Source organism: Sapajus apella, unplaced genomic scaffold (genome assembly GCF_009761245.1).
Source record: "Sapajus apella isolate SASKATOON/1434 unplaced genomic scaffold, GSC_monkey_1.0 scaffold21, whole genome shotgun sequence".
Classification (NCBI taxonomy): Eukaryota; Metazoa; Chordata; class Mammalia; order Primates; family Cebidae; genus Sapajus; species Sapajus apella.
This window is the reverse complement of record NW_022436961.1, coordinates 4,684,825-4,703,408: the sequence shown is the minus strand read 5'-3', so window position 1 is coordinate 4,703,408 and position 18,584 is coordinate 4,684,825. Positions and strand designations below refer to the sequence as shown.

The window sequence follows — 18,584 nt, the reverse complement described above, 5'->3', positions numbered from 1 at the left end:
AGACTAAAATCTGGGGGTGGGAGAGACCTCCTACACTATGCAGGAAACCCAAAAGTAGAAAGAAAAGATTAACGAATTTGGCCCTATGAAATGTAAAAGTTTTCATGTAGCAAAGAAAAAAGTTTATAGAAAAATTATAGATATGAAAAAGTATTTGTCATTGAGATAAAAAAAAAGTATCTAAGCATTCAAAAAGCCCTTACAGGCATCTATATAGGTAAAGAGGAAGTCAAACTGTCACTGTTTGCTGACAATACGATAATTTACCTTGAAAACTCTAAGGACTCCTCCAGAAAGCTCCTAGATCTAATAAAAGAATTCAGCAAAGTTTCTGGATACAAGATTAATGTACACAAATCAGTAGCTCTTCTATAAACCAACAGTGACCAAGCAGAGAATCAAATCAAGAACTCAACTCCTTTCACAATAGCTGAAAAAAAAAAAAAACCTTAGTAATATACTTAACTAAGGAGTAGAAAGACCTCTACAAGGAAAACTACAAAACTGCAAAACAAAATAAATTATAGATGACACAAACAAATGGAAATACATCCCATGCTCATATATGAGTAGAATCAATATTGTGAAAATGACCATACAGCCAAAAGATATCTATAAATTCAATTCACTCCCCATCAAAATACCACCATCATTCTTCACAGAATTAGAAAAAAAAATTCTGAAATTCATATGGAACCTAAAAAGAGCCCGCATAGCCAAAGCAAGACTAAGCATTTGAGATGCTTAGTGGTATAGATGCTTGGAGCATCTATACCTTAGTGGTTGAGAATATGGCTTGGATTCAGACTGCCTAAGTTCAGATCCTTCAGTAGGATTTATTAATCATGCTACCTTGAGAGAGTTACTCACTCTTTCCATCTGGTATTTGTTTTGCTTAATAGTGACAAAAATAATATCTACTTCACTAGTTTGTTTTGAGGATTAAATGCATTAGGTAATGTAACGCTCTGAGAATAATACTATTATTATATGACAGTTTATATGGCCCCTTACTCAAAACTTAAATAATAATGTGTAGGTGTGAAACAATAAAGCATTCCTATAGGAAACTGTTGAACTGTTGAACTCCCCTATAGGGAGCAAAACATTTTAATCTATACATTAAAACGATTTGTCATTGTCACTTAATAAAGCATTTTTTATCAGAATATTGGAGCAAAGCCTTTGGTAAACATGATGAGATGTGATGAGAACACTAAAGGCATTACAAACTTGGATCTATTGGATATGTTTCAGATATCAAGAGTATTTAATTCAATTAATACTAATATGTCATATTAAATGATATTCCAAATTTGAAACAATTAAGGACATATGGAAAGATCATACCTCAGTTTGCTTTAGATTTGGATTTTATAAGCTGCAGACTTAAATTATAAGTAGGAATTCTCACATTTAAATTGTCTGTTAAAATCAATTATAAATGTAAACTTATTTATTTAGTTATAGGGATTACCCTGATTATGTGGGAGCAACGTTTCCTGGAAAGATGTGTATTACCCATTATTCTGCGGGAGTTGCATTTGTATGTAACTATTTAATCTTATTTTTAAAAATTAACACACTTAAAAATTATTTAATGTGATAGCATATACTTTATACAATTTATGTGTATGTTTTCATTTACAGATTTGCATTTGTTTTCCATTACTGTTAAAATTTTAAAGTGTGTAGAAGGAAGAATATTTTATAGATCAATATCTTGTTGCAATTATGTTTGGGAGTTGGAATAAAAATATCATAGACACACATGCTCTTCTTGATATATAGAGTAATACATTGTGAAAAATTATCTGCAATAGAATTTCTGTAACTCCAATAGATTTTTGCTTGCACACATAAAATTGGAGAAATATTCCTGTAGATAAAATAGATTCAAAATAAGAACAAACAAAAACTACATTAAGGATTCCTTAAGGTGTTTCAGACCAGGCACAGTGGCTCATGCCTATAATCCCAGCACTTTGGGAGGCTGAAGAGGACAGATCACCTGAGGTCAGGAGTTCAAGACCAGCCTGGACAACATGGTGAAACCCCATCTCTACTAAAAATATAAAAATTATCCAGGCATAGTGGTGGGTGCCTGTAGTCTCAGCTACTGAGGAGGCTGAGGCAGGAGAATCGCTTGAACTCAGGTGGTGGAGGTTGCAATGAGCCAAAATCACGCCATTGCACTGCACCCTGGGCAACAAGAGTGAAACCCTGTCTCAAAAAACCCCCAAAAAACAAAAAACAAAACCCCTCACTCCCACAAAACTCCATTGGTTTCAGAGAACCAAGTTCCATTGCACTATGTGCTGCCATCATCTCCACTCTACAAAAAACAACTAGCAGAGATTTTTGATGATACTGTGTGTCTTTCACAAAGCATTTCCTAGTGTCTTGAAGGAAATATCTTTCCAGCCCTCTTTGAAAGTTTGATCAAGGGTAGTTACCCAACAGGTTTCACACAGTAGATTCATTCAATATTACCAGATTCCTGAAACTCAGCACTTCTTCACCTACAGTGTGCCAGGAAAGCTCCAGTATTTTGACCTTAATGACAGTAGGCTCCCATTAAATCTAACTTCAGTTAACATGCCTCCTGCTTTTACTTGGCACATGAAATACAAAATCCAAGGTGAGTCATGAATTACAATAAATTTGTTCCAGTCTAGCCTTCTCTTTCGTATGTCTGATCAACCTCTTTCAAAGTATAAATTATCCCCTTCCAGAGCAGTACATTTATACTTTTCCTTCAAGACCATGTTGGGAATTAATTCTTGATGTGGACCTAGAGGCACTGTGGGGTAGTGAGACTAATGTTTCAGCTATCATCGTGAAAACTTTTTTTTTCTTTTCCTTCCTTCCTTCCTTCCTTCCTTCCTTCCTTCCTTCCTTCCTTCTCTCTCTCTCTCTCTCTCTTTCTTTTTTTTCAAATGTAGGGGCTCTCTCGTTGTTTGGAGAGGGCTTTCTCTGATGGCAAAGGAAGTAAAGAGATGTTATTCCGATTGTTCGCCTCCCAAGTTTTAGATTCTAATGCTTTTCCCACCAAATCTGGTGGGTTCCAGCTTGGCTCTTAGCTGTGTCAATCCATGACTACAGATGAGTTACTTGATTGTTGCTGCAGAGGATTTCTGATTCCTGTTTACATTTTCCATTGCTCATTTGCAGCGTTCCCTTTCTATTCTTCATTATGTGCATCCTTTAGGGCTGTCATAAGAAATTGGTTGACTCTAAAATCTTTATTATCCCTGTTGTCACCATAGCTCACAACTTGGCCTCCTGCATCATATCCTATGCCAGCTTTGGTGATAATTTGAGAAATCATGATGCCATTGTATACCATGAATTACTAGTGCCCCATTTCTTTTTCACAAGGAAGTTATCTGTGTTAAATATATGAACAGTGTAATCCAATAGTGCCATCTCAAGGATCTGTTTTCTGTGGCTTCTTTTCATATCGATCACTGTGTCAATGAGGTTTCTAGCAGGCAGCAGGGTGAGCACTTAAATTGGGTAATTTGATTATGTGGCCATTTCATGAGCTGGCGGTGGGGAGATGAGATGGATTATCCAAAATTAGTATTAGAGCCATTGTAAAAAATTAGGTGAGTTGAAGATTATGTTCCATATCACCAACACCATAATGTAGATTTTCTTCATTGAAACAATTCTTTTATATATTGATAGTAACTACCTAAGAATTATGTTGTGTTCAATTGCTAAATTATCACAAAACTTGGCATAAACTCAACATGCTTCTATCTCAGTATAACTTCATAAGAAGAGCTTCATCTTTTCACCTATTCAAGGATCCATATCTCCCTAATTATTTAGCATTTGATAAACCAATAAAATGTGCATAATTAGAAATGTTTTAAGCCATCCTTTAAAGAATTATCTTTCCTTATAATATTTTTGTTGTTATTATAGTACCCCAGGGAGATAACTCTGGAAACATTTTCAGTTATTGTCACCCAGATGCTGGCACTCAATCTGGGAATATCATACGATGACCCAAAGAAATGTCAATGTTCAGAATCCATCTGTATAATGAATCCAGAAGCTATGTAAGTTTTAACGAAATGTTTATTTATTGCCTATGTTTATTTCATTTTAAATATTCAGAGTCTGAAAATTTAGTATTTACTTAAAGCACAAATTAGCTATCAATGGACCAAGTTCACTACAAAATATAAACATGTAATTTTAAGTGTAAAAGTAGTATGAAGCGTACATTAAAGACAATCAAGGATAACAAATCCAATCTGCAAGATATATTAGCAAAAGAATATGAAAGCACATAGTAAGGATCTTTAAAAATATGTCAGCAGACCACAATAAGTGGCCTTTGTTTTAGACAAGGTTCTTTTGGTTTTACTTTTAGAATAGTTTGGTGTTATGAAAAAACCTTGTTATCTAAAAGAGTAAGAAGTCCTAATTGGAGACCAACATTTTATATATATATATATATTTGTGTGACTTTGGATAAATTACTTGACTTTGCCTAGATTTATTTTTCTCATCTTTAAATGGGAATAATTATGCCTATTCTTTTATTTCACAGGGTAATGTAAGAATAAAAGAAGAAAGAGAAATAGGAAAGGGTTTTCTAAATTGTAGAATTCTATAAGTATGTGATTGATTAGCTAGAGTGGTTTCTAAACTCATCAATCTTCCTGAAAATGGTATATCAAACAAGAACTACAGCAGCTGTCATTAGTATTTTGTAGTTTTTCTGTTTGTAAAATGGCCTATGGTATGCATAACCTATTCATTACTGAAGAACAGTCAAAGGTCAGAAGTGAAAATAAGACATTAAATTTTGAAAACATATTATTTTTATGGGTATTCCTAAGCACCTTTTAAAGTTAACTCTTATGTTCTAAATAACTAAAACTCAATATCGGTACCCATAAAAATAGCTTGAACTCAACATATTTCATATACATATACACACACACACGCAATTATATCACAAATTAGCTCTAAAAGGTATGTGTGTGTATATATATGTGCATATCATATATATATCCACATATATATGCATATATATATGCCATATCATATATACATATGTCATATATGTGGATATATATAATATGCATATACACATATATGTGGATATATATGATATGCATATATATACACATGTCCACATATCAATATATATATGATATGCATATATCCATATAGATGGATAAATGGAATCTATCTATCTATCTATCTATATCACAACAATATGAGAATAATTATTTTGAGCTAATTGTTCACATGGTCAGCTACTCCCAAGTATGCTAGGACAACATGTTTTGTGTAGGTCACCCAGAGCCTAAGATTAATGATAATAAGATGAACAAATATTTACATTGTACTTACTACGTTTTAGAGACCATTCCAAGCACTTTACATATATTAACTTACTTGATTCTCACAATATCTCTATAGGGCAGTTCCTACGATTCCCATTTTTACAGATGAGAGGCTAAGTTATAAAAAGGATAATTACCCATGGTCAGATGGTTAGTTCGTGGCAGACTTGGGTTTTAAATCTGTTTAGTAAACCTTTAGGTTTGTATGGTACTTTATGTTTAAAATGCTTTCATATATAATCTCCAATTTCTTACAAATCTCTTGTGTATGATTAAAGTATTATATTAATTTTTACAAAATCTAATAATAGCACATGTGTAACTCTTTTGCATATCCACAGTACATCTCACACATTATTTTATGTTAATTCTCAAAGAAAGCATGTCATTAATTACATATTTAAATTTAATGTGATTATTAAAAAGTCCCTGGATTATAGGTTGCCAAAGTGATCTATTTTTACTAGATACACAGTTAATTAATGGACAAACTTTAGCAGGTGTCAGTAATACTAGCAGTGATTTATTGGGTACCTATTAAAAGCTAGATAATTGAATTACACACTCACTTATTAATTATATTTAATTCTCACAGCTTCACCTATTTATGAGGTAGATGAGCATTATCCCTATTATGCAGATGAGAAAATTAAGTAGGACTTAGATAATTTAATCACTTTGCCTAAGGCCTCATAAGTCATAGGGTTGGTGTTAGTCACAAGTTTATCTAATTTCAAAGCCTTGTTTCATTCTTTTTTTTTTTTTTTTTTTTAAACTAACCTCTCTTCATTCCCCTACCCACTCTTCCCAGTCTTTGGAAAGCATCATTCTACTTTATATCTTTATGAGTTAAACTTTTTAACTCCTGCACCTGATTGAAAATTGTGATATTTGGCCGGGTGCGGTGGCTCAAGCCTGTAATCCCAGCACTTTGGGAGGCCGAGGCGGGTGGATCACGAGGTCAAGAGATCGAGACCATCCTGGTCAACATAGTGAAACCCCGTCTCTACTAAAAATACAAAAAAATCAGCTGGGCATGGTGGCGCGTGCCTGTAGTCCCAGCTACTCAGGAGGCTGAGGCAGGAGAATTGCCTGAACCCAGGAGGTGGAGGTTGCGGTGAGCCGAGATCGCGCCATTGCACTCCAGCCTGGGTAACATGAGTGAAACTCCATCTCAAAAAAAAAAAAAAAAAAAAAGAAAATTGTGATATTTGCCTTTCTGTGCCTGGCTTTTTTTCACTTAATATAATGACCTCCTGTTCCATTCATGTTGTTACAAATGAAAAAATTTCATTCTTTTTTTTTATGGCTGAATAGTATTCCATTGTGATATATATACCACATTTTCTTTATCCATTCATCCGTTGATTCACACTTACATTGATTCTATGTTTTGGCTATTGTGAATAGTGCTGCAACAAACATGAAGTTTCAGGTATCTTTCTAATATACTGATTTCCTTTCATTTAGATAAATACCAACTAAAAAGATTGCTGGTTTGTATTGTAGTTTTAGTTCAATTTTTTTGAGAAACCTCCACAATACTTCCTATTATGGATGTATGAATTTACATTCCCACTAATAGTGCATGAGCTGCCTTTTCTCAACATTATCGCCAGTATTTGTTTGTTTAGATCTTTTTTGATAATAGCCATTCTAACTGGGGTGAGATGGTATCTCATAGTGGTTTTGATTTAAAAATTTCCAATGATTATTGATGCTGAGTATTTTTTCATGTCAGAAGAGAGCAGCTTGGCAATTTGTATGTCTTCCTTTGAGAAATGTCTATTTAAATCCTTTGCCCACTTTTAAATGGAATTATTCTATTCGTGTGTGTGTTTTTAAACTTTTATATTAGGTTCAGGTGTACATGTGCAGGTTTGTTATATAGGTAAGCTTGTGTCATGGGGGTTTGTTGTACAAATTATTTTGCCACCCAGGTATTAGCCTAGTGCCCAATAGTTGTTTTCTTCTGATCCTCTCCCTCCTCCCACTTTCCACCCTCAAGTAGTACCCAGTGTTGTTGTTCCTCTGTATGTATCTATGTGTTCTCCTTTGGTGCCTAAACATGTGGTATTTAGTTTTCTGTTCCTGTTAGTTTGCTAAGGATAATGGCCTTCATCTTTATCCATGGTTCTGCAAAGGACATGATCTCATTATTTTTATGGTTGCATAATACTCCATGGTGTGTATGCACCACATTCTCTTTATCCAGTCTACCAATGGTGGGCATTGAGGTTGATTTCATGTCTTTGCTATTTCGAATAGTGCTGCAATAGACACATATGTGCATGAGTCTTTATGATAGAATGATTTATATTTCTTTTGGTATATACCTAGTAATCACATTGTTGGGTTGAATGGTAATTCTATTATTAGTTTTTTGAGGAATCACCACACTGTTTTCTACAATGGTTGAACTAATTTACACTCCCACCAACAGTTTATAAGTGTTCCTTTTTCTCCACAACCTCACCAGAATCTGTTTTTGGTCTTTTTAATAATAGCCATTCTGATTGGTTTGAGATGGTATCTCACTGTGGTTTTGATGTGCATTTCTCTAATAATCAGTGGTTTTGAGCTTTTTTTTTCATATGCTTGTTGGCTGCATGTGTGTCTTCTTTCAAAAAGTACCTATTCGTGTCCTTTCCCACTTTTTAATAGGGTTGTTTGTTTTTCTCTTGTAAAAATTTTTAGGTTCCTTATAGAAGCTGAATATTAGACCTTTGTCAGATGCATAGTTTGAAAATATTTTCTCCTGTTTTGTAAGGTGTTTGTTACTCTGTTGATAATTTGTTTTGCTGTGCAGAAGCTCTTTAATCAAATCCTAATTTTTATTTTTGTTGTAATTGCTTTTGTAGTCTTCATCATGAAATGTTTGCCAGTTCCTATGTACAGCATGATTATTACCTAGGTTGTCTTCCAGGGTTTTTACATTTCGGGCTTCACATTTAAGTCGTTAATCAATCTTGAATTGATTTATGTATATGGTGTAAAGAAGGAGTTTCAGCAGGAATGGCACCAGCTCTTCTTTGTACATCTGGTAGAATTTGGCTGTGACTCTGTCTGGTCTTGGGCTTTCTCTCTTGGTTAGTTGCCTATTTTTTATTGATTCAATTTCAGAACTTGTTATTAGTCTGTTCCAGGGTTTAATTTCTTGCTGGTTTAGTACTGGGAGATTGTATATGTCCCAGAAATAATTCATTTCTTCTAGATTTCCTAGCTTGTGTGCATAGAGGTGTTTGTAGTAGTCTCTGATGGTTATTTGCATTTCTGTGGGGTCAGTGGTAACATTGCCTTTGTCGTTTCTAACGTTTACCATTATGTAGTGCCCTTCTTTGTCTTTTTTTTTATCTTCATCTGTTTAAAGTCTGTTTTGTCTGAAATTAAGACTGCAACATCTGCTTTTTTCTGTTCTCCATTTGATTAGTAGATTTTTCTCCATTCTTTTATTTTGAGCCTATGGATGTTACTATATGTGAGATGGTTCTCTTGAAGATAGCATATCATTGGGTCTTATTTCTTTTTCTAGCTTGCCATTCCGGGCATGTAGCCTGTTTACATTAAAGGTTAGCATTAATATGTGTGAATTTGATACTGTCATCATGTTGTTAGTTGGTTATTTTGCAGACTTGTTTGTGTGGTTGCTTTATAGTGTCACCGCTCTGTGTATTTCAGCATGTTTTTGTAGTGGCTGGTAATGGTCTTTTCTTTCCTGGTAGTGCTGCTCTCTGGAGCTTAGGATTCCTGGACTGCATGCCCTAATTATGTGGAACTAGTATCAGGCCCCAGCTTTGTTCTCTGGCTCCTTGAGATTAGGAAACTGCTGCCATGGCAGAACCAAGATGCTCTTAGACTGCTGGCCACAAAACTCCAATGGGTTGTGCCAAAGTGCTTCCTGGGTTATAGGACACTAAGTCAGCTAGAGTGCTGGAGACACAATTATTCCTAGGACAATCCTCTTGCGTGATACTGCAGCCCTCTGGGTGGATGTAGGGTTATGTCAGTAGGGCGATAGGGATATGGAGATGCCAGAACTGTTGGGATTCAGTTCAGGATCTGAACCTGAATCTGGTGGTTTGGTGGGGCTGGGCTCTCAAAATGGTGTAGTACTGAGTCAGCTTGGGTCTTGGTGGGAAGGGGATGGGGGTATTTGGGACCCAGCACAAACACCCTCTGTGGAACAATACCAACTTGTGGATTTGAGGCACCTGCCTACACTAATCTCAGAGCCTGTATGGGCTGAGGGACTGTTCCATCACTAGGATTGCAGGAGTCCACAATAGAAATGTGGATGTCTGGGGATCTCGTTTACTTTTTCTTGCAATGAGGAGTTGCTTTGGGATTTGAGCTGATTGTGGCCAGGCTGGCTGTTTTGCCTCTCTCTCTTTCTATGCCTCAGAAGTTTTTTGTCACTCTCCAGTAAATTCCAGTGTTTTATCTTAGAACCTCTATTTAATGTCTGGTTATCTACTTGCTCTTTTGTTTTTTTTGTGTGTATGACAAAAGTGCCAGACTCCCATAGTCTGCCATTTTGGAGCCCCCTCCTATTCCTGATACATTATTTTGATAATTTAATTTATATATACTTTTTAAAAGTGGGCAACCCATACCTTTTTTATTCATACATTTTTAAAATTTATAATTGATCAAAATGTTTACATGCATATGGGGTACAGGGTAACGTTTCAACATATGCATTCATTGCATAATAATCAAATTAGGGTAATTTCCATATCCATCACTTTAAACATAATTTCAGCAGGGTGATAACATTCAAAATCTGCTCTTTTAGCTACCTTGGAATATGCACTACATTGTTATTTGATATAGTCACCCTCCTGTATAATAAAATTCCAGAACTTATTCTTCCCATTTAACTAACATTGTACACACTAACCAGCCTCTCCCAGTCTTCCTCTCTCTCTTTCCCTCACCAGCCTCTGGTAACCACTATTCTAGTCTCTATTTTTATGATATCAACTTCATTGAAATTTCATACAAGTGTGATCATGTAGTGTTTGTCTCTGTATCTGGCTTATTTCACTTAACATAATGTCCTCCGGCTCCATTCATGTTGTCAGAAATGATAGGATTTCATTTTTTTATGGTGAAATAACATTCTTTTTTTTATATATATACATGTATACCACATTTAAAAAATTAGTTTATCTGTAAATGGGCATTTAGAATAATTTCATGTCTTCGCTATTGTGAATAGTGCTGCAGTAAACATGGGAGTGCAGTTATCTCTTTGACATTCTGATTTATTTTTTGTAGATATATACTCAGTAGTGGATTGCTAGATCATATTGTAGTCCCATTTTTAGGTTTTTGAGGAAGATTCATACTATTTTTCATAATGGCTGTGTAACTTACATTTTCACTAAGAATGTTCAAGATATTGCCTTTATCTCCATCTTTTATAGTGTGTAATTTTTTCTCTTTTTGATAACCATTTTTTGATCACAAAGAATGAAACAAATGCAACCTAAAAACCTCTACACTTTAATTCTGTTCTCCCCAATTTTGACTTTTTAATCTCTAAATTTATGTATTTTTATATCACCTAGCTCTTAAAAATTGTTACAGTTACTGTTTTCAATAACTTTGGCTTTTAATCTTCATACCAAAGATATGAATGATTTACACACCATAGTTACAGTGGTAGAGTGTGCTAAATTTGTTTGTTTACTTACTTTTATTCCTTCACATGTTTTCTTGTTGCACATTAGCATCCTTTTCTGTCAGACTGAAAAATTTATTTTAACATTTCTTATGGTTTGGTGGTGATGAATTCCCTCCACTTTTGTTGGCTTAGGACTTTTGAATCACTCCTTCATTTCGAAGGATACTTTTTCTGGGTACAATATTCTTGGTTGAAAGTTTTTTTCCTTGGGGACTTGAAATATGTCATCCCATTCTCTCCTAGTCTTTAAGGTTTCCATAGAGAATTCTGCTGCCAGATGTATTGGTACTCCTTAACAGGTTATTTTCTTTTTTTCTCTTGTTGCTTTTAGGGGTCTCTCTTGTCCTTAACCTATGAGGGTTTGATTATTACATGCCTTGAGGCAGTTTTATTTGGGTTGAATCTTCTTGGTGATTTTGACCTTCTTGTAACTGGATATTTATATTTAGGTTCAGATAATTTTCCGTTATCATTTATTTGAATAACCTTTCTAACCGCTTTCTCTTCCTCTACTCCCTTTGAAGATCAATGACTGTTACATTACATTTGCTTTTTGATACTATCTAATTGATCCACTAAGTGCTCATTGTTCAATTCTTTTTTTTCCTTCTTGATGTATTTTCAAATAGCCTGTGTTTGAGCTCATGAATTCTTCCTTTTGTTTGATCACTTCTGCTTTCGAGACCCTCTAATACATTTTTCAGTTTATCTATTATTGCTCCAGGAATTCTGCTTGATTTTAAAAATTATTTCAATCTCTTAGTTAACTATCTCTGATAATTTTCTGAATTGTTTCTCTGTGTTTTCTTAATGTTATTTGAGCTCCCTCAAAATATCTATTTTGCATTGTCTGTGTAAGAGTATACATCTTTCTCCAGGTTTGGTTACTGGTGCCTTATTTATTATGTTTGATGTGATCATATTTTCCTGAATGTTATTAATGCTTATGGATATATCTGGGCTTTAAAGAATTAAGTAGTTCTTCAAGTCTTCATGGTCTGGTCTTGTTTGTACTGGTTCTTCTTCAGAGGACCTTACAGAAATTCCAAGAGTACTGACTGATGAGTTGACTGTGGTCGCTGCTGCCATTTCAGCACTAGATAGCACCTTAAACTCAATTATGCTGTGACTCCCTATGTATCCAACCTTGATGGAATTGGGTTTCCAAGCCCAAAGTCTCTCGTTCACTTCCTTTCTTTTCCCCTAGCAGAAGGAGTTGCTTTCTACACTGCACTGTCCGGAGTTGCAGGAGAGGTGATGCATGCACTTTTATGGCCCCTGCAACTGGCAGCATACTGGATTACACCTGAAGCTCATGTCCTCGTAGACCAGCAGAGTAATGGTTAAGGGGATTTGCTCACTTAACACCCACAGTCACTATTACCTGACTGCCACTAATGATTGTACATGGCCTAAAGCTCCTTTCATCAGCCAGTGTTGAAGCTGGCCAGGGCTTGGCTCCATCCTGCTGGGGTGGTGGATTTCCTTCTGAGCTGGGGAAGGTCTAGAAGTCTGTGGGCACCAGTCTGGGATAAGACCATGGGATTCAGCCTGGTGCTATGTTTTACTGTAGTGGGGCAGGTATAGGTTTCTCAGGCAAAGTCACATGCATACTTCCTTCTCCTCCTAAAAGACACATTCCACCCTGAACATGCCCGATCTTTTCTGACCAATTCACTATGTTGCACTGCTTCAGATTGGGGAAGGGATGGTATAGCATTGCAAAACTGTCATTTCTACTCTCTTCAATGTGTCTTTTCTTGTTACTATGCCAAAACTAGTTACTGTGATCTTTTACCTCATTCTTTTATCTCTTGTGAAGGTGTTTTCTTGCATGGATAATTGTTCACTTCAGTGTCCCTACAGAGGAATGATGGAGGATTCTATTCCATGATCTTGCTCTGCCTCCTCTTCCATATCTCACATCTTAAATCCTCACTTTCAAGATAATATACACAGAAAAACAAGTTCAGAAGTGAAAAAAGGGAAGGGGCACATGAAATGGGAATAACTATGAATGGAGGAACCTAGGACAAACTCATGGTTAGATTATATAGTATTTTTCTCTCTGTGCCTGGCTTATATTACTGAGTGTAATATTCTGTAGCTTCATCTATATTGTTGCAAATGACAGGATTTTCTTCTTCTTTTTTTTAATGGTTGAATAGTATTCTGTTGTGTATATATAACACATTTCTTTTTTTTCTTGTCCAAGTTCATTTAATTATTATTTTAAAAAATATTTACTTTGATTTTTGTGGGTCCACTTGTATATTGACAGACATGTTGATTCCATATCAAGGCTGTTGTGAATTTGTACAGCATAGCGACAATGGTTAAAAATGATACACTGAATTTGAAAATTGCTAAGACAATAGGTTTTAAATGTTCTTTTAACATAAAAAGGATAAGTACGAAGATAATTTGTTAATTAGCTTGATTTAATTATTACACAGTGTATGCCTATATTGAAACATCATGTTGTACACCATAAATGTATACAATTAAAAAAACCTGTGTGTGAATGCTCATTCTGCCAATTTACAAGCTGACTTTTAAGGATTTTAGCTTCTCTGAACTTTAGTTCAATTTATATAAAATGATGACAATACCAACCTTTTGGTTTGTGGTAAGGATTAGGTAATGAAATCTAGTACATAATAGGTACTCAATAAATCTCAGTTTCTTCCTTGCCTTACAGATGTTTATCACTTAAAATGTAGTGAAAATGGACTGACTCATCCTATGGAACCATTCTCTGAATTCTCTTTATTATTGGTATATGGACATAATAATATATGAATTTGATAAATAAATAATTTTTTTGAGATCTTTGAGGAAGTTTAGGACTAAGCACAGTATCATTTGTTTAATAAAATTTTGTTGTTAATTGGGTGTTAATTTTTATTTGAAGTAACTGTCTGTCCAAATCTGGGTGCTGACTTTTATTTGGAATAGTATCTGTTCAAATCCTTTGCCTGTTTTAAAATAGGATTACTATGTGTATATTTTGCTATTGAATTGTACTTAATTTTGTTTTAATAAGAACATATTTTCCAGTGAATAAAATCACATGACATCCTCAAGTATGATTTTAGCCTCTATGCACTTATCAGTAAACATTTGTAATTGCCAATTGAATTTAAAATTTCAAAATTAATTTATATCATATAGGAATGTGTTTTCAGAAGTATATTGCCAATGACATTATATGGATTCATTTTTAGGCAATCTAATGGTGTGAAGACTTTTAGCAATTGCAGTTTGAGGAACTTTCAAAATTTCATTTCAAATATGGGTGCCAAATGTCTTCAGAACAAGCCACAAATGCAAGCTCAGAGACCAGTCTGTGGCAATGGCAGATTAGAGGGAAATGAAGCCTGTGATTGTGGTACTGAGGCAGTAAGTCTGATAACTAGGAAAATTGATTAATAAATTTATTGTTTTAGTTTATCTTTTTCATAAATGTCATATATCTAAAATGTGAATGAGTATCATGCAGAATGTTGACAGTAAGTGAAGTTGGGTTGAAATACATAAAAGACAATATTGTCTAGGTTTTGTAGGTTGAAGAATTTTGAACAAGTTTAAAATGTACTGCAAAAAAATTATTGGAAATGGGAAAGAGGAGAGTCTACAATAAGCTTTTGAGCTTCAGAGTAACTATATAAGGTTCTTTACAAATCTCTGCTTAATCTTTGGACATTTACAAATCTCTTAATGAAGACTGATTAAGCAGCCCAATGTGTCCATTAGGGTATGACTTCACAGTGGAATCAGTAATACAGGAATCTGTATCAATATTGTAATATGAACACTAGATAATTTTGATTATTCATTTGATAGGGAAATCTAGAAAATATAATAAATTCAAAGGCCTAGGGTGTAATGCTTTCATGTAATTCAATATTTGCCGCAGTACCACAGATGTTATAATTTTCCTTGATTACAAGGTAGACAGAAATTTATTAGGGCTTGTTACAGCCATAGGTCTGAATACTTGTCCCATATCACATTATTTTAATTACTATGTTTTTGTATTATGTTTAACAATTTGGTAGAACAAGTCCTCTTCATTTTTTATTTTATTTTATTTTTATTCATTTTTTTTTGAGACAGACTTTTGCTCTTGTTGCCCAGGCTGGAGTGCAATGCCACCATCTCAGCTCACTTCAACCTCCACTTCTCGGGTTCAAGTTATTCTTCTGCCGCAGCCTCTCAAGTAGCTGGGATTACAGGCGCCAGCCACCATGCCTGTGAAATTTTATATTTTTAGTAGACATGGGATTTCATTATGTTGGTCAGGCTGATCTCAAACTCCTGACCTCAGGTGATCCACCTGCCTCGGCCTCCCAAAGTGCTGGGATTGCAGGCATGAGCTACTGTGCCTAGCTTTCTTCTTGATTTTGTTTTTTTAAATCAATTTTATTGGGGTATAATCCATATACAAAAAACTGCACCCATTTTAAGTGCACAGATTGATGAGTTTAAACAAATGTACATAACTATTGGTATAATTAAGATATACATTTTCCTTATCCCCAAAAGTGTATTCATACCCTTTTGCAGTCCTTTCCACCTCCACTTGTCTCCAGACAATTTCTGATTCTGTTACCGTTGCCTGGTCTGGAAAGTCATGTAAATGAAATGAGACAGCACATGTTTTTTGTGTCTGGCTTCTTCCTTTCAATATAGTGTTGTTGAGATTCATCCACTTATTTCATATCACAATAGTTTCCTCCTTTTAACTTTGAGTAATATTTAATTGTATGGATATACCACAATCTGTTTTAACCATTCACTTGCTAATGGACATTTAAGTTGTTAACACTATTGATCCATTATTCTTAATCTGTAAAAGTACAACTGCTTGTGTGTATGATCAGTGTATGTTTATAAGAAATTGCCAAAATATTTTTCAAAATGGTTGTATCCTGTTACACTCCTGTCAGCAGCATATGAAACTTTGAGTTCCTTTATATCTACATTAGAATTTGTTATTATCCACTTCTTAAATTTTAGCTATTCCAGTGGTTTTATAGTGGATTAAATGTGCATTTTCTTGATTGCTCTAATGATGTAGAGCATGCTCTTACCAGTGACTTTTTTTTTTTTTAAAGCAATTGCTTTCAATCGACAAATAATAGTTTTAAATATTTCTGTGATACAGTGCAGTTTGGATATATGTTTACATTCTGCAATGATTAGGACAAGGTTATTGACAAATCTATCATGTCACATAACTTTTTTTGTGGAGGAAACATTTAAAATTTACTTTTTAAGTAATTTTTTGTTATATAATAGTTGCACATATTTTGGGGGTACATGTTATATTTTGATACCTTATAGAATGTATAATGATCAAATCAGGGTAATTTGGATATCTGCCACCTCATATATTTATATTTTCTTTGTGCTGGAATACTACAGTTCTTGCCATCTAGCTATTTTGAAATATACAATAAATTATTAACTATAATTTCCCTACTGTACTTTGGAGTGCTAAACTAATTCCTTCCATTTACTTGTATTTTAGATCCCTTAACCAATTTCTCTTTTTTTGTCTATATTCTATCTTTTAAAAAACTTTCTAAGTTTTGTGGTTAGTAGATGTATATATTTATACATAAGTTGTTGTACATACATCTACCATATATTTATGGGTTATAAGAGATATTTTGATACAGGCATGCTATGCATAATAATCACATGAAGGTAAATGGAGTATTCATCCCCTCAAACATTTATTTTTTGTGTTACAAACAATCCATGTACAACTAGATTATTTCTGACTGCAGAGACTTTGTTGTGCTATTAAATCCTATCTCTTATTTATTCTTTCAAACTATTTTTTCATACCCATTAACCATCCTTGCTCCCCTGCTGCCTCCCCACCCACCCAGCTACCCTTCCCAGCCTCCTGTAACCATCCTTTTACTGTCTATCTCCATGAGTTCAATTGTTTTAATTTTTAGCTTCCACAAATAAGTGGGAAAATGCAATGTTGTCTTTTTCTGCTTGGCTTATTTCACTTAATATAATGACCTCCAGTTCCATCCATGTTGTTGCAAATGACTGAAATCTCATTCTATTTTATGGCTGAATAGTACTGTATTGTGTATATATACCACATTTTCTTTATCCATTCATCTGTAGATGGACATTTAGACTGTTTCTAAATCTTGGCTATTGTGAATAGCGCTGCAGTAAACATGGGCATGCAAATATCTCTTCGACATACTGATTTCCTTTCTTTTGGGTATATACCTAAGAGTGGGATTGCTGGATCATATGGTAGCTCTATTTTTAGTTTTTTGAGGAGCCTCCAAACTGTTTTATATAGTGGTTGTATTGATTTAGACTCCCACAAACAGTGTACAAGGATTCCCTTTTCTCCACATCTTTCCCAGCATTTGTTATTGCCTGCCTTTGGATAAAAGCCATTTTAAAGGGGGTGAGATGATATCTCATTGTAGTTTTGATTTGTAATTCTCTGATGCTGATTGATGTTGAACCCCTTTTCATATACCTGTGTACCATTTGTATGTCTGCTTTTGAGAAATGTCTATTCAGATCTTTTTCCCCACTTTCAAATCAGATTATTAGATTTTTTTCCTATAAACTTGTTTGAGCTCCTTATATGGTCTGGATATTAATCCCTTGTCAGATGGGTAGTTTGCAAATATTTTCTTTAATTTTCTGAGTTGTCTTTTCACTTTGTTGATTGCTTTCTTTGCTGTGCAGAATCTTTTTAACTTGATGTGGTCTCATTTGTCCATGTTTGGTTTTGTTTTGTGTGCTTGTGGGTCATTACTCAAGAAGACATACATGAGGCCAACAAACATATGAAGAAATGCTCATCATCACAGGTCATTAGAGAAATGCAAATCAAAACTACATTGAGATACCATCTCACGCCCGTTAGAATGGCGATCATTAAAAAATCTGGAGACAACAGATGCTGGAGAGGATGTGGAGAAATAGGAACACTTTTACACTGTTGGTGGGAGTGTAAATTAGTTCAACCATTGTGGAAGACAGTGTGGCAATTCCTCAAGAACCTAGAAATAGAAATTCCGTTTGATCCAGCAATCCCATTACTGGGTATATATCCAAAGGATTATAAATCTTTCTATTATAAGGACACATGCACACGAATGTTCATTGCAGAACTGTTTGCAATAGCAAAGACCTGGAACCAACCCAAATGCCCATCGATGATAGACTGGACAGGGAAAATGTGGTACATATACACCATGGATTATTATGCAGCCATCAAAAACGATGAGTTCGTGTCCTTTGTAGGGACATGGATGAACCTGGAAACCATCATTCTCAGCAAACTGACAGAAGAGCAAAAGATCAAACAGCGCATTGTTCTCACTCATAGGCAGGTGTTGAACAATGAGAGCACATGGACACAGGGAGGGGAGCACTACACACTGGGGTCAGTTGGGGGGAAGTAGGGGAGGGACAGTGGGGGGTGGCGAGCTGGGGAGAGATAGCAAGGGGAGAAATGC

General features: G+C 34.8%; 1 protein-coding gene across 1 annotated transcript in view; it reads left to right on the top strand.

Annotated features, from left to right (window-relative positions):
- ADAM32 (ADAM metallopeptidase domain 32) overlaps positions 1–18,584 on the top strand; it is a 170,973-nt gene that overhangs the window by 67,825 nt on the left and 84,564 nt on the right. The window contains exons 10-12 of the mRNA XM_032288017.1: positions 1,465–1,546; positions 3,937–4,073; positions 14,292–14,466. Coding sequence (XP_032143908.1) covers positions 1,465–1,546; positions 3,937–4,073; positions 14,292–14,466 — 394 coding nt within the window. The remainder of the gene's footprint in view (positions 1–1,464; positions 1,547–3,936; positions 4,074–14,291; positions 14,467–18,584) is intronic.